The 22,792-nt window shown below is 36.2% G+C and overlaps 1 protein-coding gene and 1 non-coding gene across 2 annotated transcripts; one reads left to right on the top strand and one right to left on the bottom strand.

The window, feature by feature from the left end:
- The first annotated feature begins 3,186 nt into the window (after window positions 1–3,186).
- Window positions 3,187–3,258, top strand: TRNAC-GCA (transfer RNA cysteine (anticodon GCA)). Its single transcript has one exon. It is a non-coding gene; the product is annotated as a tRNA-Cys (tRNA).
- A 371-nt stretch (window positions 3,259–3,629) lies between these two features.
- On the bottom strand, window positions 3,630–21,950 carry LOC142641177 (uncharacterized). Its single transcript, XM_075815579.1, has 21 exons — window positions 21,771–21,950; window positions 21,375–21,419; window positions 19,430–21,105; window positions 18,382–18,693; window positions 18,030–18,269; window positions 17,792–17,912; window positions 17,563–17,720; window positions 16,804–17,437; window positions 16,109–16,173; window positions 15,918–16,019; window positions 15,671–15,813; window positions 13,081–13,136; window positions 10,803–11,461; window positions 10,503–10,693; window positions 10,081–10,387; window positions 7,875–8,162; window positions 7,660–7,769; window positions 5,336–5,663; window positions 4,333–4,743; window positions 4,001–4,241; window positions 3,630–3,915 (listed from the first exon to the last, which is right to left on the bottom strand). Exons 3-18 carry the CDS (start codon window positions 20,942–20,944, stop codon window positions 5,510–5,512), a joined length of 5,055 nt encoding a protein of 1,684 aa, XP_075671694.1. The 5' UTR covers window positions 20,945–21,105; window positions 21,375–21,419; window positions 21,771–21,950; the 3' UTR covers window positions 3,630–3,915; window positions 4,001–4,241; window positions 4,333–4,743; window positions 5,336–5,509.
- Window positions 21,951–22,792: the final 842 nt, after the last annotated feature.

The following is a 22,792-nucleotide window of genomic DNA, read 5'->3' on the forward strand; positions in this document are numbered from 1 at the left end:
TATATGGATTTGAGAATGTAAAATTTATTGAAATGCAAAATATATTTCCAAATATACAAAATCACCCTATATTTGAAAATGTAAAATGTAAAAAAATTTACAATTCAACTACACGGTAAAATTTGAATATAGATATTACTGTGGCAAATCTCTCTCTCTCCAATTCAAATTGGTGGAGTGGTTCTCGACATTGTGTCATGATGGCTTATTGTGTGAAGCGGTGGTGTTTTGGTTGGAGGTGGTAGTAGCAGTGGGTTTGGCCTTGAGTTGTTTCTAGTGTTATCATTGTTGATGTGGCAAGAAAATAAATAATTTTAATGAGAAGGGTCGTAAAATAAAGAATGAGATGTAAGGTGTATTGTTAAGTGAAAATGTAAATTAAAGAAAAAGGTGTTTTGGGGAAATAAAATGCATAAAATATGCATAATTAGATGGGAATCTTCTAATGAAGTCAACTAACTTTTTATAGAGAGTATATCACTTTTAATTTGAATGACTTTTCTCAAAATAAGTAAGACCCATTTAAAGCCTCCTTAAGACATAAGAGTATCTGTTAACAAAAACCTTTATAAAGTAAACAAAATTTTGCAACAACAATGTTTTCAATTTATTTTCTATGCATTTTTTTGAATGAAATCGGTAGAAATTTATTGCTAAAAAACAAAATTACAAGGTGTTTAATCTAAGAGATAACCGTAGTCTCTCAAGAGAGAATTGCAACAAAAGTATAATGGGAACATCCAGATTAATCACAATATCAATCTGATAACAAAACACAAATTACAAAGGTTAAAATGCCCACGATTTGAACAAGGGAAAACCCACCGTGGCAGCTTAAAAAGGGATCAAGAGCACATTAGCCGCAAGTGAGGGGAAAAAAAAAAAAAAAACCCTTGTCCAAAAATTATTGCGTGCAAATATGTGTAGTTTTAGTATTGTTCTTTTTATTTTATTTTATTAAAAGTCAAAAAGTATTGTTCTTTTATTTATTAATTGTATTAAATTCATATCTTTGACTTTCAAAATCAAGTGAATTAAAAATCACTTTAGAAAGACAAAATGTATCTGATAAAATTGATAAAATTAATAGTTGATAAATATTGATTTGAAATAGGCGTAAATGTACTTTTGGTCTCTATATTTTGGGGTCATTTTTATTTTGGTCCCTACATTTCTATTTTACCACTTTTAGTCCCTAAAATGAAAAACGCATTCCATTTTGGTCCTTACCGTCACTCACTTAATGAAAGAATCATACGTAGCAAATGAAGTAGAGTACTGACACACTTTATGCTGAAATGACTATTAAAATAATAATTAAAAAAATTATTTGGCAATTAATAAATGACAGATCAGCATTTTAAATATAAAAAAAAAAGCCACATTAGAAAAAATAAAATAAAATAATTAAAATAAACTTATTATTTTTTATAAAATAAAATAAAATATTCTTTTCATTAGATTTTTGGAAAACATGTTCTTCACTAGAACATGATTGTTCATATTCTTCCCCGATCTCTCCTTTTTGAGCTCAAAATATCTTGCTCAAACTCTCTCAATCTCTTAGCTGAAAATCCCAAATCTTTCTCTTTCTCTATCTCAGATCACTGTCTCTCTCAAAACAATGGGTCTCTGCCTCAGATCGGTGGGTTTCTACCTCAGATCGGTGGGTACTCTTGGATCGGTAGGTGGTTTTTGTCTATCTCAGATCACTGTCTCTATCTCAGATCGGTAGGTGGTTTTTGTCTATCTCAAATCACTGTCTCTACCTCAGATCGGTAGGTGCTCTTGGATAGGTTTCTCTTTCTCTATCTCAGATCACTGTCTCTCTCAGATCGGTGGGTCTTTGCCTCAGATCGGTGGGTTTCTACCTCAGATCGGTGGGTGCTCTTGGATCGGTCGGTGGTTTTTGTCTCAAATCGGTGGGTCTTTCTCTATTTAATCTCTCTATCTCTCAGTTCAGTGGTGGAGATTTCGATGGAGATAGGTGGCAGCGCACTCCGATGGTGGGTTTGTGGGTGAAGATTTTTGTTGATCTGAGTGGGGGTTTTCACCTTGTTCAAATTTGGTTTTTTGATGAGGGCTTAAGATTCGGTTAAGGGAGTTCACTGGGTGAAAGAGTTTGAGGTGTGCTGGGTTAATGGTTTTGTGGGTATTTTGTTTGGGTGGGAGTTGTGTTTGTTGTTGTTGGTATGGTTGAGGAATTGAGTTGAGTTTGTTCAATTTTGTGGGTATTTTGTTAATGATTGTATTGATTAAATTTTGGATTTAAATCTATTTTTTCTTTTGGATGATTTGGTTTGTGCACATATATGGATTGATTATGTTTTTCACAATATTTTTTTATGATTTTTCTGTGTTTGATTTTCTGGGTTTGTATGATTTTTTGGGGTTTGTGCTCTTGTTTGTTCTTGATGGGTTTGTATGATTTTCTGGTTTTGTTTGTTTTTCTGGGTTTGTATGATTTTCCGGGTTTGTTTGATTTTCTAGGTTTGTATGGTTTTCTGGGTTTGAATGATTTTTTGGGTTTGTATGATTTAGATTTGAATTCGTGTGTTTTTTATTTTTAGTTCTTTTTTTTTTTCCTTTTTTTATTTTATTAAAATTGATAAATTAATTTTTAAAATTCTAAGTTGCCGTGGCTTTTTTAATTCTGTTTTTTCCTTTTTTTTAATAGTATTTTAATGGACACGTCAGCATTTATTGTGCCAACAGTGCACTCTGTTTGCCACGTAGGATTCTTCCGTTAAGTGAGTGATGGTAAGCACCAAAATGGAACGCGTTTTTCATTTTAGGGACTAAAAGTGGTAAAATAGAAATGTAGGGACCAAAATAGAAATGATTTCAAAATGTAGGGAACAAAAGTACATTTACGACTTTGAAATATAATAAACAAATTTGATACAATTCATAAGGACGAGACTGAAATTGTAACAAATCACAAATGTTTAGGAACCAAATTTTCAACCTTTTTAGTCCCACAAAAAAAAAAAAAAAAAACTTTTTTGGAGTACAACCCGTGGGTCCTACCGAGGAGATTCTACGGTGTGTGACCATAAGGATAGCGATTAGATTCCAAAGTTCAAACGTGGCACCGTCCACCGGATGAGGTCGGGTCGGTGTCATTACCAGCAATACAAATATATTTCAGCTAAAAATATAAATAGTCGAAGATTCAATCGAAAAGGGTCCTTAGCTCAGTGGTAGAGCATTTGACTGCAGATCAAGAGGTCACCGGTTCGAACCCGGTAGGGCCCTTAGTGTTAAATTTTTATTCCCTTTTTTAATTTTCTATATTATTTTCCGTCTCTCCACCCTTTTTATTTCTCCAATATATATATTTTTGGTGTACCACTTCCCACACGGTCGGTACTCGTTACCATTGCAATTGTTTTATTCTTCAAAATGATTTTTTTTTTTTTCCTTTTTATCATATCTTTTACCTTCTACAATTTCTGATACATTTCAGTTCATTTTTCTCCTCTTCCACAAATGCTTTAAACCAATTTGCTAATGAAAACTCAATCTCATTGATATTAGCACATCACTAGTTTTTTTTCCTCCCCTCTGGAAAAGCATTGCTTTTTACTCGTCTTTTCATATATATGTTCACATGCTTAAAGATAGGCTGGTGAAAACATTCCTTCATTATTTGATTGTATTCTATTTCAATTTCATTACAAGTGCCTCTCCATGGTTCATGTACAATTTTACTCTATAAGATATAAACAGATACAACAACCAGCAACAACCAAGCCTCCCAAAATTAATATAAACAAATCAATTATGAAAATATACAAAAAAGAAAAAAGAAGAATAAAGTAAGAGTCAAAATCTCAGCCGAAATGGTCTTCATCATCTCCGGTATGTTCTATACATGACACTCGCATTACCGCTTGCTGGTCTTCTCCTTGCCTATAGCAGAGTTTCCCATGTGTTAGAATTGGAAAGTATCACAAAAGTTTAGTAGCTCTAAAATTGAATTTAAAACACAACTCACCAAAAATACTTGATTTTAAAGGGAACCGAAGAGATGATCCTTTTACTCTTAGCTCCCTTAATTGCTTGCTTTTACTTTGTTTCTCTATTTTCTCAAGGCTGTTGCTACTTTCTCCTGTAAAAATATCTGTTCCTTTCTTTACCCTTTCATGATAAACAGCTGGCGGTGCAAGCCTCAACTGAGGCATGTGTTCTATTTGAACTAATCTCTGGTCCTTTTGCAAATTAGTCAAGATCTCAAACTGCAGCATCCAATTCACTTTTGATTAATTTTCAATGTTAGTGAAGTCCAGGAAATGGAAAAGATAATGACAATTAAAAGTCGATGCTTACCCGTGAAATTTGCTGAAGCCCATAGAAATTCTCTAATGTATCACTTTCATGGGGGTGTAGAATACTAGTTCCATGTGATTGTTGTGGCCTGGACGAAAATTTACTTACTAAACCATTTTCTGCAAGAATCGATTTATTTCTTGCTTTGTGTGATTTCTTCTTTGGCATACATACTGGGCATCCAGATGAGGCACCTCTACTTGATGCCTCATTTTCTGGAACTTCACATTGAAGATGTGTTGCATGACCACAATTAAAAACGCGAATGCTAAAGCTAGAAGAATTCTTTGACAAAGGGCAATTACATATACAACATATAGGACTCCGGGGTGCATACGCATGAGAGGCCCCCTTCTTAAGTAAGCTCATGGTATAGAATGTATCATCCTCTATTAAGGATTTGGCAGTGTCCTAAAACAACAAATTAAATAATTATAATCAATAGAAAATTTTATACTCTGCAATATTTTATAATTACAGTTGAGCAAGTCAGCCTTATATCTAACTTTAAAAAGAAAGTCATTTATCCACTAGAATGTCAACAATTAATATGCACATGTAACCAGAAATTACTATCAAACTAAAATATCACTATAAGTGTGCTTGAGCACTGTACAAGAGTAGCTTGTATCTAAAACCAGATGCCTTGATGCAAGTTTGCTGCTCACTTCTGTACAGCAGAAATACTAAATGCAACGTGCCATGCAACTCTATACGACAATTATACAAGCAACTTTCAAACTCATTGCATTAGCTATGAGAAGATGTTAATATCCCAAAGATGGGAGAAGAGTTCATTCATGATCCTAAACAAAGGTCCTAGAATTGTACTAAAGAACTCAAATTCACAAGAAGAAGCTTTATGACCTAATCATGCAAGTTGGCATAGTTAAATCTCAACAAAGATGCAAAAATAATTTCCATTATATAAACTAATGCAACAAGTATACACAAGGCCGACCACATGACTAAAGCAAATGATGAGTTTAAAAAGTATATCTACCAGAATTCGCCTTTCAAAGCCATATATTCCGAGCATGCCCAGTATGGTAAATTTAAAATCACCAAATTCCTGGCTGCCATTATCAGAGAGGAGTTTGGACATGATGGTTGGAAGGCGAACATAGCCTATCATTCCCTCAACAATCTCTTTGATGAACTGAGAGAACAATTTCCTCTAGATATGAGCCCCTCTGTGTGATTTTGATATTCTCCAATTAACTATGCATGCTTCATCCTCATGTGAGACTGAATCAGTCAGCAGTGGAACATGATTTTCTCCTCTAGATACCATTTCATCACCATATGAATCCATCAAAGCTTCACAAAACCTGAAATGAATTTTTGTAACAAATTAGCACTATTTATTATTTTTCCTGCATATGTATATATATTTATCTTAATTCTTAACAATAGAATAACTTCCTCCTAAGAGAAGTTGCTTAATTAGCAACTTTATAAAGAGCAGAACAGTTGTTAACATGAAAACAAAGCAAGTGAAACTAAGCATATGGAAAATCAGTCTCTTTCAAGGTCATGTAAAAGCCAAACAAACCATACATGATGACAACCTGAGCCTTAATGATATATTCAAGTCTTTCCTAGCTATATCTATCCTTGTTGATTTTCTAGAAGCTACTATCTCATTCAATCTCCACTCTGACCTGAAAAAAATTAAAAATAAGAGAGAGAGAGAGAGAGAGAGAGAGAGAAATCTACTCCACTACCTTATTTTTAATCTTTTAGAGGCTACCTTATCCTGGAGCAATTGCAGTTCACCATTTCAAAACCTTTTGTTTTACTGAGAAGAAACTCTTTAATGCAGGAGCAAACCAGAAGTTATTTCGATATTTTATTTTAGATTTTCAGTGGATAATTTCAGATTGTAACATACTTATTTGATTAGTATTGGATTAGTATTTGAGATTGTTTAGGACTATCGGATTAGCATTTGAGATTGTTTAGGAGAGTTTATCCTTATTATTGTGATTCCTAGAAGCTGCATATAAAGCTCCATATGATTTCTTTCGTATTTTTAGACTATGATTATTATTTTTCAGATTATTTGCAAAATTGCATTGCATTTGTTTGGTGGTGAATCCAAACACCTTAGGTGGGAAGCCTAAGGTTCTACTGTAGGATTGATCTAGATAGGAAGCCTAGGTTGTCCTGCATCACTCTTTTATATTAACTTGTTATTTTGTATTAGTGTAAGGGTATTTTTGTAATCATGCTATTTCTCTAAAAAATATATGCTAAGGTGAGGGACATATTAATGTAACCCTAATCTCTCATATTTTACAACTCAACCATTATTAAGTTAGAAACACAGTATGTCTTCAACCCACGCCTTATCCTCCACTCCATATTTATGGGGGGAGGAGGAGGATGTTCCAATTGAGCTAAAGTTTATTGCTACCATTTCACATGCAATGCAAATAAATGATATAAGCTCACATATCTTAGACTGCATTAACTACTCACAAGAAAATATTAGTAAACATATTGGAATTGTAAAAAAATTATTTAATATTACTACCAAAGTATATGGATATCAGTCATTTGGTAGTTTTCAGGTTCACTTGGTAAAAAAAATTTATATGGTTTCCAGATTCTTGGAAGAATCAAAATTGGTGACTGTAACTTGCTGGTGTTTCATACCAATCACATGAAACCCCACCCCCACCACAAGACTCACACACTTGCATAAATATGACACAAAACATATAATGATCAAAGAGAAACACCAAGTGCTTAGGCTTTCAGAGGAGCAAGTAAATCCAGGAAACAAGATTGAGGAACAGAAGCTTACTATGAGTTTGTGCCATAATTAAACAAAAAGAATAGAGAGCATAGCATTTTTTTTTAATAAGTAGAGACCATAACAGTTCATAGAACTTTATGTTCCTCAAAATAACATAATCATAGAAATAAATGTAATTTCTTCTAAATCTTTTTTTCTTTTCTTCTCCTTTTTTTCAATGATAAGTTACACATGCACCCAATGGAAGCGCCAGTTGAGCTATAGCTCATTGGCATTCTCAATTTTTTGTTTCTTAAAAGAAATAAATGCAGTGTCATAGAATGAATGTGCTTCTGGTATAGTACCAATATACCCCTCCTGTTTAATTGCAAGTATAGATCTACTCCATTACATAACAAACAAATGGATGTCTGTCATATAATCATGATAATCAATTAATCAGCATGAGGCAAACTGCTAATAGTGGATGATTATATACTGCTCCAACGATTTTGCAATGAAGAAAACTTACAGTAAATCTACCGTAATAAAGAAAGCAAAAGAAAGATTGATGTTCAACTTACGAGTCAAGTAATCTGAACCAGAGCGTCTCTGACTCCTCAGGGTTCAAGCGAGGGGTGTTCCGCTGACATAATCCAATACAGGCATTCAATATCTTGCGTATTTCATTCACCTGTAAGAGAAATATCAGAGGTAATATAAAGTTGTAAAACAATTGTACACAAACACACACAAGAAGCTTAAACATATCATCTCATTAGAAGTCATATCGACAGACCTCTTTCATATTTAATACAGTCTTGAGATGCTTTGTATCAGCAGCAGAACCCAAAGTCACATCAGAAACCACATTTCCAACAGCAGTATCAAGCTCAACAAATTTACTGTCAAGGCCAGAAAGTGAAAGTAAAAGAGCACTCCCCACATCACCAACCCTTTCTAACAAGAAGGCAGCAGCATCTATAATCCTATATTCCTGACACAGGCGTAGACAGTGTTCCACACGATAGCTATCAAAGGTCTCAAGGAATTTGAGAACTGAACCAGGTTCATACTGACATAATAGCTGCAAAAGTGATATGCAAAACATTCAGTACCTTAGGTGCTATCACCAAATGGAGAAGTGCTACCAGGAAATTTGAGCAATAGCTAAAACTAAAGTAAGCCATTATGAGACCATAACAATGACCACCCTTTATGGTGCAGAATCTGCATAGTCTAGAAATATGTATACAGGGAGTATGATATATGGCCCAATGATGAGCAGACTGATGAAACAAGATCTTTATTAGTTTATTGCCAACCCAAAATCATTGTCACATATCAAGTGGAGGTGGGGGAAGACATTTAGTGTTGACAATAGCTATATAACAAGGAGTTCAAAGACCATAGGATAAGACTGAACAAACACATTCATTTGACATTGGGGGAAAGAAAACATTCAACCACTTCATATTTCAATTTAGGCCAAATTACATCTTGGTCCCTCCAAGTTTGAGTTTGTTGTAAGTTTCATCTCTACAGTGACACTATGAGCGATTTCATCCTAAAGTTTCAGACTGTTATCAATGTGGTAGTTCCAATTCCTTTAACCTAGTGCCATCAAATGTCATGAGCTGTATTGATGCGGGAGATGCAAGAAGATTATTATTTAGTATTATTTATGTTTGCAAGTAAATTTTATTTTTATGTTTTAGGTCCTAGTAGTTTATTAGGATATTAGTATTTTAATTTGGAAGCAAGAATATTTTTGTAATAAGGCAATTAGAGTTTTCTAGCTAATTAGAACTAAGGTTTAGCAATTCTTTATAAGCAACCTATTGTACTCCTTGAGGAGATAGTTGATATTTTGATGAATGAAAAAAATAGCCGTTTGGTCTCTTTCTTTGGTCTGGTGCTGACTCTTAATAGTTTCCCCGCTTGGTGCTAACTCCAAGCCAGACCAAGGTGCTGGCTCCTAGGTCACATCCCTTTATTTTATTGTTGTTTCAGTTTTGTTCTGGTTGTCTTGCGTCATGTATGTAATACCAAAACGTTGCCGTTAATGTTTTAGTGAAAATTCCATATAAAAATAATAATAATTTGTGAGAAAACTATATAAAAATGCTATAAAAAAGAAGAGGGAGGAAGTTCAAAGGGAAAAGAAAAGAGCAGGTAAATCCAAAAAACTCAAAAATTTAAGGAAAATAATACGGTAAATTTCCTAGGCAGCATGTTCTCTAACATCCTCAATTCCCTCAACTCCAATCCCAGAACCTTCTTTGCAGTCAAGTTTTCCATTCTCTTCGCCCAGATCACCTTTTTTTTGATTCTTCCTTCTGCCTCTCATTCAATTCCATCTCTCACCATCCTCACTGCCTTCTTCTACACCAAGACAAATTTCTTGATAGCTCTAGGCCTCCCTTAGGTTCAAGTGGATTCACATCTAGAACACTTCAATAGTCCTTGTGCTCCAATTCCTTTTGTTCACATAGGTGCCTTCAGCTGCTTCTATGCTTTACACTTGGACCACCATCTTCTTGGTTGGTATGAACAATGCCTTGCCCTTTTTCCCTTTTTTGGGTGGGGAAGGGGGTAAGCTCTTAAAATTATTCGTGGTAAGTGCATAGTCTGTTGCCTTTCCTCCATACCTTGAGTTTCATTTGTTAAGATCAAGCAGGATGTGAAGAACCATGGCAGAGAGGTCCTGACGATAACTTTAATCCTCGGTTTGCTAGCAATTCGTTTTCTTACATTGTCTCTGACATTATCTTTTTCCTTTTAAAGAAATTTTTTTTTTCGTTACAAAAAATTTCACCAAGATGACACAGTTTGATGACACTTAACTGAGTTAGACAAGGGGCTATATTGACAACAATCTAAAACTTTTCGGATGAAATTGCAAAAAGCAGAACTATAGGGACCAAAATGACAAGAAGTCTGAACATAAAGGGAGTAAAATGAATTCTAGCTTGAAATATAAATATAGTTGTAAAAGTGCTCACCTCCAGATAAAGCTCAATCATATCATCAGTCACTTCAACTGGATCATTACGCATTAACTTGGGGAAATCAGAGATTTTTTCCAAGTAAGCCTCAAGTCCTTTTGACTGATCCTTCAACCTTATTCCATCAGAAGGATCCACAAAATCATCTCGTCTTAAAGAAGAAAAATTGAGAGTGCCAGATAAGTGAACCTCAATGACCGTTTTTAAATAAAGGAATAGGCTTCTTGGATGAGAGCGGAGTTTAGACAGGATATGCAAACCTTCTTTGTTGAAATGATCGACGAACAACAAGAATGTTCCCTCTCTACAAAGGATAAACAAATGCATGAGATTGCAGAATTAATTAATTTCTGAGCAACAAAAGATCATATGTACCATTTAAACAGGATCCCAAGATAACTTCAAAAAAAAAGCATTACCTGCTTAAATCAACCAGCTCAGGTATACGAGAAATGACCGCTGATTGAAAAATAGCACGTTCATTATCACTCAGCTGTAATAATGTTTTGTTGATAAAGGAGAAAGCATGAATGGGTTCATCTACATCCTTCATGTAGCTATCCAAAGCAGCAAGATACTCATGTCTGATAGTATGAATGAAGCCACATACCTATAAAATTACAACAGAGCTAATATTACAGGTAAGAAAAACAGAGGATTTCTAGATTGCAGCAATATGCTTCCCAGGTAAACATCATAAGAAATATATTTAAATATACCTGGTAAAATTGCGCTCTCTCACATAGGCCTAATACATAAGAAGCATTCCAGTCAATCTCAGGCACTACTTCTAGAAGGGCAAGCACCTGCTTCTCCCTTCTTGTTGAAGTTATGTGATGTGAGGAAACACTAGTTGGAAAATTATTTTGTGATGTCAAGTATTCTAAAATCTGACTCAGGACACTTTTTGAGACATTAGCTCTTTCACATGCAACATAGCATGCTATAAACTCAAACATATGGCCTATGTCTTTCTTAGAAGGCCATTCTTCAACCAATCCACTGACATCTTCACTATCTGACCTCTCTGTTTGGGAAATGTCCCTATTAAGAATACAAATAAGAGAGTTCACTGTATCTTGGACCAACATATTTTGACATCCATTGTCATTCTCTATTTTTGGCTCCGTATTTTCATCTGCTGAATCATGTGATGAAAATTTGGGTTTTGGGATTTCATCTTCTACAAAAGCACATCTCAGAACATCTAAAGTAGCTTCAGTATCTAACTGTAAGAGATGATACAGGTTCAGGTATGCTCCTCCAGATGATAAGCTTGAAACTGCTTTTGAGTTAGGGGCATCAGAATGTTCTAATAGAAACTGCAGAAGTTCTGTTCTAAGAGATGGCAAGCGTGTAGGGGGCAGAGTTCCTTGTCCTGCAAAAGGGAAACTTTTGGCTTCAATGTTTCTAAATCAGTTCCATCCTGCATACATTGAAATGAAGCTGTACAAGTGATACAGCTTCAAAAAATGTGGATTGTAAAAAGAAACAAGGTATTCTTGCTTTGATGCCTCACACTCATTTCATAGCATCTAAACACCATTTCAGAATTATGTAGACTCCCATAAACACTAAAAGATGAAACCAAACAGGTTGCCATTCTTTATCAATAGTAAGTTGTATAAAAAAAATTTACCACATAGAGTCATAATACTGGTTTTAAGCTGTAAAATGAATTGGCTTATTAGAAAAAGGCCTTGTTCTTCCAGGGTCATTAACCAGTACAGTTATATATATATATATATATATATATATATATATATATATATATATATATTTATTGACAAAAAAAATACAGATGCTAATATCACTACTTAAAAACCACACATTTGAAAAGATAACAATAGCATTTTAAAGAATGAATCCGAATTTGATAAGGATGTGGTGCAAAACTCATGGTTTTCACCATCCAATCAATGCCACATCAGATTTGTGTGATAACGAGCATAAGCACCACTACACACAATCCAAATGACATTAAAATCCTCGAATTAAAAATAAATAAATAAAAGCCTTTAAAATAGAGGAGTTGCTGACCACATCTTAATTGTCACAAGACTGCAATCCAACTCACCCAATAAGTACCAACAACCATCACTAACCACCACACCAGGACCCTCCACCATATCCATAACATGAAACAAACCCATTAATTCCGGCCACTGTGCACGGTGGACAAATTACTTTTACCCACCTAGAACCCCCTTGACTGTCGCCTTGGAGAGATGGCTGAGGTTAACTAGAGAGAAAGGGGATTTGCAGCAAATGAGAGAAAAAGTGTGATTCTGAGGAGGGAATAGTGTGATTCTTGGGAACTTGGAATAATAAGGGGTGTTGAAGAATGCAATGGGAGGAACAGTATGATTCTGACTCTGACAAGGCTTATGAGGATGAGAAAAATGGAGTTTACAGTGGTTGGGTTCGGAGCAGGGAGATGGCAATTGAAACAAATGCTTGCAGATTGTTATGGAATCATCAAAAGGTTTTTTCTATTGAATGAAATTCAGACAACACCAACATTGACCCAGCGACTTCTCAGTGGGTTCAGAGTCTTCAGACAACAGTAATTTTATTATCGGTTTGTTTTTTTTCTTAATTAATATTTGATTATATTAGCTTTTAATGGGTTGTTATCATATGTACTAGTCACTATGCTTTCATTTTAAAAATCTGACAGTGTCAATATTTTATTGGAGGGTGTAAATAGGTCTTTTACGTCACATCCTTATTGAATTTAATCTCCTAAAGAATTACATAAGAACTGTAAGAAAGCAGTAACACAGCTAAACAAAAATATAACACTCTGAGAAATTAGTATGACATGTATACGTACAACATAAAATGGCCAAAACAAATTTTACAAGATAAACAGTCACATATATTTGGTTTTCCATAATTTAGACAATTCAAGATTTATTGAGAAATTTTCACATACTTGCACAAAGGATCTTCAAACCGATCAATTGGAAAGTGCCGCCAATAATAACTCCTTACCTGGAGGAAAAGCAAGACCTGAAAAGCAGTATTTTAGATAAACAAGCATCCGGTACCTGTAAGCAAGAACAAAAGGCAAAGATTAATACTACAAAGTGGTAATAAAAAACCAACTATAAGATGGTAAAACATAAATAATGGTATAAAAAAATATAATCCTGCTTGTAAAACCTTTCAGTACGATTACCATAAGACTGCAAATAAGAAAAAGTGGTAAAGCAGTTCTGTCTCTCATTTTAATTTATTTTTGGGGGGCCAGGCCCCCTCCTACATGCACAAACCCCAGCGCATGTGCGGGGGGTGGAGGAGTGGGGGTTGTGGTGGGCATCCAATCTAAAGAAAATGAACATTTCAAGTGCGCCATCCACGACATTTTCTAAAATTCTATCAATACCATACTGAATAAAGAAACTTCTTTTCAACTAAAGATATTTTTTTTTTGATAAGTAAGAATGATATATATACGAAGGGTTACTCTATGCCTGAAAAAACACAGAGCAACCTAGGAGATACAAGAAAAAGAAAACAAAGAGAAACAAAGACAACAAGAAAATTAGGAAAGGAAAAGGGAGCAAAGAAAAGAAGGGAGGGAATCACTAGACGTGAGTCCCCACGCGCGCGACCAATCAAAGAGAGTCCCACTGAAAAAAACAAGCAACTGTTCACTAGAGCTATCCAAATCCTCAAAAGTCCTCCGGTTACACTCCTTCCAAATACACCAAAGGATGCAAAGCGGGACTAAATTCCAGATCTGAGATGAATGCTTCCCCAACCAATTCCACCAACCAAAAAGCATTTCAGGAATCGATCTAGGCATAACCCAGGCCAAGCCAAAAGTTAGGAAAACAAAGCTCCATAACCGGTAGGCCATTTCACAATGAAGGAGAAGGTGATCTACCGTCTCTCCACTATGACGGCACATAATGCACCAATCCACAAAATCCAATCTTCTCAATCTCAGATTGTCTCCCGTTAGAATCTTATTCCAAGCTACACACCAAACAAAAAAAGAAACTCGCCTTGGGGCCTTTGCTCTCCAAATAGCTTTCCATGGAAAGATAGTAGAAGGAGAATTTCTCAATTTGTTGTAGTACGATCGGATGTCAAAAGCTCCAATAGACTTCAATTTCCATCTCATCCGATCTCCAACATCCATAGGAGGGGTTATAGAACCCAACATACGAAGAAACCGCAGCCCTTCATCCATCTCCCAATCATTAAAAAATCTACTAAACCGAACATTCCAAACTCTTCCATCCTCCGCCCCCTGCCTTTGCAAAGAAGCTTCAACAGAAGCCTCCTTCACAATGGCGATGCCAAACAACCTTGGAAAAGCCAATTGAAAAGGTTGATCCCCATGCCACCCATCCTGCCAAAACCTCACCCTGTCAAACGCCTCAAAAAGTTTTATTCAATCAAAATTTTAAACCACCTTTCCCCAGAAATATTTCATACTATCTCTTTTTCTTCCCAGTAATTATTTACACTACCAACCAGTAGAGGAAGAAGCCATCCCTATTTTCTGGCCTATCTGTTGGAAAATTATCTTATACGACTACTTGATACCACTCACAACAAGTGAGACCCACACATGATGTGAAAGGGAGGTCTCATGAGATACCTTTTCCTATCTATCACTTTTTGCTCATGGTTTAAAAAATCATAACCAAATGAATATAAATTTTTTGTTAATTGTAATGTCTGAATAGCATATGCCCCCAAATGAATAAATCTTCACTAAGGCACAGTTGAGATACAAACAAACCAGAAGTGTACTTTTGATGCAATATTTGAAAGTTTTCGTTGCGGTTTAGAAAATAAAAACCAACTTAATAGGAACCTTAAATTTGTAACCTCTGGATAGCACATGCCCCCATATGAATAATAACACTTCACTAAGGCACAGCTAAGATATATGTATTTCCAATGAGAACACAAATACTATCACAAAGTAGAATAAGAAAATTAATGTGAGGGAGAAAAGGGGAAGGGAGAAGGAAGAAGCAAGCTTGCACACTGAATGCAATATTTGACAGTTTTCGTTGCGGTTTAGAAAATAAAAACCAACTTAATAGGAACCTTAAATTTGTAACCTCTGGATAGCACATGCCCCCATATGAATAATAACACTTCACTAAGGCACAGCTAAGATATATGTATTTCCAATGAGAACACAAATACTATCACAAAGTAGAATAAGAAAATTAATGTGAGGGAGAAAAGGGGAAGGGAGAAGGAAGAAGCAAGCTTGCACACTGATTGAAATTTGACTCCAAGTCTCCAACTCCATGCCACATAGACCCAGATGGAGCCTAATTCAAACCAGCTGATTGAAATCTTTTAAGATTAGGGTTATTTGCAGCTCCTATAAAATTACATTCTTAATATGATGTTATACCTGCACATTGATTACAGTCCCTTAAAAGTAGAAAATGTTTCCCATATATATTCTTCTAAATAAATCCAGTCAAATTATAAATATTGAAATGACAGCATTCATAGAAGAGAAGCAAAATAGAATGAGAAAACATGATATCAGAAAATCTTCCATATTCAATGAATAAGAACACAAGGAACACATTATACATACCCAAGGGCAGCAGCACTCTCCTTTTGACTATTTCGCAAGACCACCAACAGCTCCTCTAAAGGAGCCCTAAAATCATCCAATCCTTTATTGAAGAGATACACCAGAGCACCATATAATCCATGCTCTCTACATAACCTAACAACCTACAAGGAAAAATAATAATCATTATCCAATCAAGTCAATAAATCATAACAAATGAATTCACTCCAACAACAAAAATGATTAACAAAGGTTTTGAAGGTAAGACCTGATTGAAATCCAAAGAAGAGATATCCATGTGAAGGACACATTGTTCAACTCGTTGTAACCATCCTTTGCTGCTATAATGTTCTACAAGTGCTTGCATAATCTAACAAAATAAAGTGAAAAAGAAAAAGAAATATCAGAATTTATGATTAAGCTGCCAATAAGGCTAAGCACTGGGACATCAAGCTATACCTCAGGAGGCAGTGATCCAAGCATGTCCTTCAATATATATGGTTCCAAAAGCTCCAAAAATGTGTCTGGAAAATGTAATGAAACAAAAGGTAAATCACCGAAAGAATACACACCCTTCACAGGCAATTAGACCACGGCAGACACTAACTAAACCTAGTTTTGTACTAGCAAAGTGTCAACACGGAATACATCACTCTCAAGGTGCTAGGAGAGCACTTGCACCCTTCCTAGTAACAAACCCAATCTTAAAAGGCAAAGGTAAAATAGAATATAGCATTAGAAAGGCTTCATCACAAGGAAAGCTCTCTAAGCAGCCAATGAGCTTGGCTCATTTGGCACTTCCCCGATGAGAATGGGGTGGAGGGTGAGATTGTGGGTTCAACAACCACTAGTTGGGTTTGTAACTTGCCAATAATAAATAAGAAGGAAAGGTTTCTCATATTCTTTCACAATTGATAATATTCCCCCCAAAGATCCAAACATGTCTTGTCGATAGCCTAGCAAAAATCTCACTGTCCAAACAGTCTGACCTTCAAAGTCTGTTAAACTTTCTAGCCTCATGTTATGTAGTTATGGCTATCACAAATTGAGTTACCAAGTTTCACTTAAAAATGAACTTCAACCCGGACATCAAAGATCAAACTGCGTAGTAATTGAAGTATTCAACACAAGAAGACACAGAGATGTAATGATACCTCTCTGTTGTACTGCCACAAACTTGGAGAAAATTTCATCAAAAAGGATGTCAGTCCTCTTGATATGAACACAGAATTCCACAGCAACTCCACCAACACGAGTGTATTGCTCTTTTATTTCAGAGTGCACAGAACTGCTTCTACTATTTGGGTTGTCCAGTGGTTCCATTTTCTCAACTTGGTTGCAAAATGCCACTGAAATATAAGAAAATACTTCATCTACATATGACAAAAGCAACTCCACAAGGTAGGGCATTATGGCCTCCTGTACAGCATCCAAGGTTCTAGGGAGGTCAATAACACCATGCGCATGGCCATCATAAAGTGTCATTGACATGTTCAGTGCACCCATCCAGTCACCCGCTTTCCGCAGAACCTGAATCCGTTCCTTCCATGGGAGAAGGCGAGAAACAGCAAGATGCATAGGTCCAAGGATGTATACTGAAGCTCCTCTTACAGCTATGCAATTGTGAAAAGCTTTCTCAGGATTTCCATAGATATTAATAAAGTGGGTATGGTATGCAACAAGATCATCTCCACCAAAACCATCCAGAGAAAAACTTGTTTGGTGAATCACAGTTCCATCCTTAGCAAACAGACAGAGTTGTCCAGTTGATGTAAGAACAACCAGTATCTGGTCAAGTACAAAAATCTCATTACATGCAAAGCATTTAAAATTATTTACTAGGCAATGCTGCCTAAATAACATTATTTAAATACAACAAAAGACCAACAATATATGAATAACTAAATGCGTACCTGATCATCCAACCAAGCCACACCTATAGCTGCACTGTCAAGAGACCATTTCCCATATACTTTTAGCTCTGATTTGATTAACTTTGCAACTTGAACTTTTCGGTCCCAAGCAATTGCGAGCAAGTAGACTCTCTCTGATGCTTCCACAGGTACATTCTCTGTAACAAATTCATATCTTAGAAAGATGAAATATCTCAACATAAATGCCCAAAACTCACTCAATGCATACCACTAGGCAAACTACGTGATTGTGTCATGCATTTCCACGCAGTATAAGGCATAGAACCCTCTCGAACCCCATCTGGCTTAGAAAGCTGCGAATAGACCTCCAAAGTAGGAGTAAGCCTTACCTGAAACATGCAAATGTGGCTTTAACACATTTTGAACAAGATATAACCACTAAGAAGAAATCAATTCACAAGACAAAAGGTACATGGAATTTGTGCAATCATCTGAGGGCTTCATACCACCAGAGCAGTTTGATGGGTGACAAATATGACCACACCTTCTTCAGCTAAAGAAGAGCCTTCATTAAAGAGTTTCCAGCCAGCATCTCCACCTACTACACCTCCCATCATACTACCAAGACTGCTGGATGAAACTGCATTGTTTCCCTGAGAGGACAGGGAAGCACCTCCAGAGAATTCATCAAAAAGGACTGGTGAAGCTGATAGCACAATTCCCGTTTTTTGTCCATCAAGAAGACACTATTTGAAGTAACAATATGATCGTTAGTTTGGAGATAATGTCAACTCAAAAAGCATATTATACATAGTGCCACAATCATAAATCACATATTAATGCTTACTAACGTTTTACCTGGGTTTTGATGGAGAACCTGTTGAGCAAGGGAACAACTGAGAAAGCATGCAACAGAACGAGACCCTTACTATCACCAGTAACTGCTTTAAATTGACGAGTAACCTGAGAATCCTGCCCCAGAAATAATGTATGCACTACTGGTGTTGTATGCTCTCCAGTAATAACTTTTGCTGATGATGATCTCTGCACATCCCAAACAGTAATATGACCATCACCATAACCAGCTAAGAGCAGGTCCCCTTGCTGATTAAAGCACATGGAAGTTACCGGGGCATGAGACCTATCCCCTTGCAGACCGAGCATCGACATCTGGAACGTAAACAGCATGGTTTATTGAGTAAAGTTATTTATGTCGTAACTACAATGTGGCACATAGCAAAAGCAAATGTACTAAGAAGCTTCACAATTTAATTAAACATCCAGATGTTTGCATACTTACCATAAAAAGCCAAATTCCTCAGTTAACATGTTCGATTTTTGTAACAGAAGAAATTTAGATATTACCAATCAATGGTATCTTCACGGATAACCATATACTAAGGGCATATCTGAATAAGAACTTTGTTGAGGAAGTACCAACACACTCATGCTAAGTATGCACCTTATATTAATGTATATAAGTCATCCTTACAGAATATACTCATACTAAGTATGCACACCAAAGGTTTTTCTTTTTCAATTTTTAAAGCTGATACATTGTGTTTCTTTTCAATAATATCAAGTGATTTGTGTATGGAAGTCATCCTGTACAAAATCAAGTATGTAACTGCTGTTTTGTGTGAAATTCATTGGGGCATTTTAGAGATTGAAATAAGCAATTAAGTTGATACTTAAGCAATTCTGCAAAGATGACACCAGGAATTGACTATTATTTTAAAGGGCACATGCACGACATTCTCCCTCGACTCTAATTACACCCAAAATATATTTCCTGGAATAGTTTCAACCAAAAGATGAACAAATAACATATAGAAACATAGAATCCTGAAAGAACATGAAAGGCTAACAAGTAAGAGCAATATAAGCAGATTAATGCAAAAGTAACCTTTGGGTCCATATGGTCAGCATTATAACCGGAATATTTACTGGGCACAACGAGAATGACCCCTTTTGACATTCCAATTGCAATATAATTAGTATGAACAGCCAAAGCTTGAGGTGAACCGTGATCTCTCCTGAATGCCTGAGAAGAAATGGTCCTTGTAATAGCATTATCCGCGTCAAGATCAAAGTATCCTAATGTGGTTGATCCTCTCCGCACGCCCTCAAGCCTCATTGGCTGAGCAGCTGCACCCTCTTCCCAATGCAAACCAGTAGAAGCATGCTTCTTCTCAAGCTCCTCAGCTAACTCTAATGGCTTCATAGAAGCAGCCCGGGATTTCTTTTCCGCTCTCTTACTAATCCTCCTGCTCTCCAATTGCCCAATTCTCTCTTCCACAAGTTCAGTAATATCACTCAATGAACTCGTGTCATCATCATCGCTGCCACCACCCACCTCAGTATCTTCCAAAACATTCACTTGTTGCTGTGTTTCCAATGCCTCAATTGTCGATTCCTCCTCTACCTTCGCTTCCAAATGATCAACCTTACCTTCTCCTGAGTCCAAAATTTCAGAGCTCTTGTTCAGCACACCAGCATTCTCATCTACATTTACATTATTCTCGTCCTCCTCAACACTTATGGATGAAGAACCAATCCGCGGCTCAATGATATCAAAATTAGAAACTGAATCAGCACTCGTTTGCAGCAATTCTTCATGATTACTACTAACCTTTAATCCGTCTACTTGAACCACATTTTCGGCTTCGCTTTCGACCTCTTTAACACCAGAACCCTGAGCAAAACCCTCATTCCCAATCACACCTTCCAAAACCTCATCCTCTTTCGCGTTACGAATTTCACTATTAGAGCTCAATTCATCCGAGGCCGAGACCGAAACCGCATCGGAATCTTCAAGAACCTTCTGGAAGCTTCCACTGGCAGCCCTCCTCGACTTGATCGCGGCGGCGTGTGGCGTCGGGAGAGCCCTCGAGGCTGCCACTGCCGCTGCAAGCGCTGCCCCCGGCTTCGCATTCGATCTCACACCGCCGAAAAGCGACGGCAACGGCTTCGAGTTCGAGAGCCTTTTAAACGGATCGTCCGGGTAATTAATTCCGGGTCTGACCCGACTGAACGAAGACGAACCGGGTCGGGACTGGAGCGATGGGTTTTCATCATGTTGGGCTTGTAATGGAATGGAGGAAAAGTCTGAGGAGGGTTGTTTAGTTGTGGAAACCGAAACGGTGTCGTCTTGATCGTGTTTGGGATCGGAGACGCGGGAGTAAACGGACGGTGGAGATGTGGGCGGAGATGAGGTGGATGAATCGGAGGCGTTGAGGATTTCGTCGATCGTACGGCGAGGGATGGAGTTGAGGCTGTGGTGATTGTCTTTGTTGTTGTTGTTGTCGTCGTCGTCGTCGTCGCTGGTAAGAGGTGAGTTAAGGAAGGAGTCGAGGTCGAGTTCCATAGCCGCAGGTAATGTTTCGGAGGTACTGGTGAGATTCTTGGTCATGTGAGTCATGTAAAATTGCACCAAAACTTAGAAATAGATTCTCAATCTCTCCACCGATGGCTTAGATTGTGGCAGACAAAAAAAGAGCGTCATTTCCTCCTCCCTCTAGCACTTGCTTGCACATATTTATAAAAACAAATGTAACAGGTGAAAAATCTAATCAGCAGGACCTGTCAAAACAAACATAAATAATATTAAAAATCTAACTTCATTAGATTTTTATGGTAAACATCTCATTACTTAACTATATTATGATCAGAACGCCAATCATAGCATGAACTACTAACAGCCAGCACTTCTTAAACAGAAAATTCACAATACCCATATATTGTTTCATATTCACATACACAAACACATCAGCCAACTAACAAACCCGGCATACCAGTTGCCTGCACATAGCAGAGTAAAATCAGTCTCAATTAAAGAAGAGAGAACATACCAGTAATGTTCTTATCCCTTGGAACATCAACTAATAGCGCAGGACCTGTCAAAACAAACATAAGTAATCATCAATGTCACATAAATTAATCAATTTATTGTACGCAGGAGATGAGTTCCAATGTAAAGAGAAAATAGAAATGGAAAACTGCTTTTGTGTCCCTTTAAATTCCTACTAGTTGAAATCTGACCCAAAAACATAGACCAAAATGTAACACATACCCAGTTGATAAAATTCAATCAAAAACCAAATTCGACACATGCCCAGCTGTAACAAACTCTAAAACCAAAATCTAACACACACCCAGACGATAAATTCAATAAGACAACACAAGTAAACAACAAGCAAAGAACAGAAAACCAAACTAGCAAAAGTGGGAAAAAGAATGTCATTTACCTGAGGAAAGAGAGTGGTAGAAAGACCCAGTTGATTTGCAGAGAACGAGGAACAAGAATCAAGCGTAAAATCGATGCCAAAACAAATAAAAGTTTGTATATGTGAAAGACAGAACCTGCCCACAACATGAAGCGGTGAGGAGAGACGATGAGGAGAAGCGGAGAGAGTGTGAGCGACGGTGAGAGAGGTTCAGGGTTTTTTTTTTTTTTTTTTTTAAATATGGGTTGGGTTGGGTTTGGATAATATCCAAACCCTATCAGAACAACCCAAACCCTATCAGAACAATTCGGTTAACACCTATACCCGACCCAGATAAGCTCTATCATAAAAGAAAAAATATATATATATATATATATAAATATATTTTTCGAAATATTTGAATTGGATAGATTGGATATCCATTACCCATATAGCCACCCTACTCATGCCAGTTTTACTTTTGAATTTGTTGCTTTCCACTTAAGGAATTAGTTTCTTTCAAGTTATCACCGATGTCCATCAACTATGCGACTGTGTTGTAGCGTTGACTACCTCATTAATTTATTTTTTTCTTATTACTTAAAATTTTATTTTTATCTCTTATATTTATACAACTATTTTAAGAAGTTTTTCTTGTTTAGTCCGGATTTTTTTTTTGTTCTAAAATATCTTTACACCCCTAAATTTAAGTAGAGACAAATCAAAAGGATAGTTTGGTAAAAATACATGTCTAACTTGCACTAAAATATTGCCTATAAAATAAAAACATTATTTCACTAACCTACTTCTTCAAAGTAACTATACGTTTATTGTTTTTTTTTTTAATAGAAAAATAAGTTAATCAACCCACACTATTTTTTTCCTTAAAAAACACCCCATGTTTATCCAAAAAAAAAAAACTAAATATAAAAAAAAATAGTTATCCAAAAAAAAAAAAAACTAAACTAAATAGATATATACATTTTTTTATAAGTAGATACGTCTTTAACTCCCACTAAAACGTTACCTATAAAACAAAACCACTCTCCTGATGGTTTTCAAAT

Source organism: Castanea sativa, chromosome 6, assembly GCF_040712315.1.
Source record: "Castanea sativa cultivar Marrone di Chiusa Pesio chromosome 6, ASM4071231v1".
Taxonomy (NCBI): domain Eukaryota; kingdom Viridiplantae; phylum Streptophyta; class Magnoliopsida; order Fagales; family Fagaceae; genus Castanea; species Castanea sativa.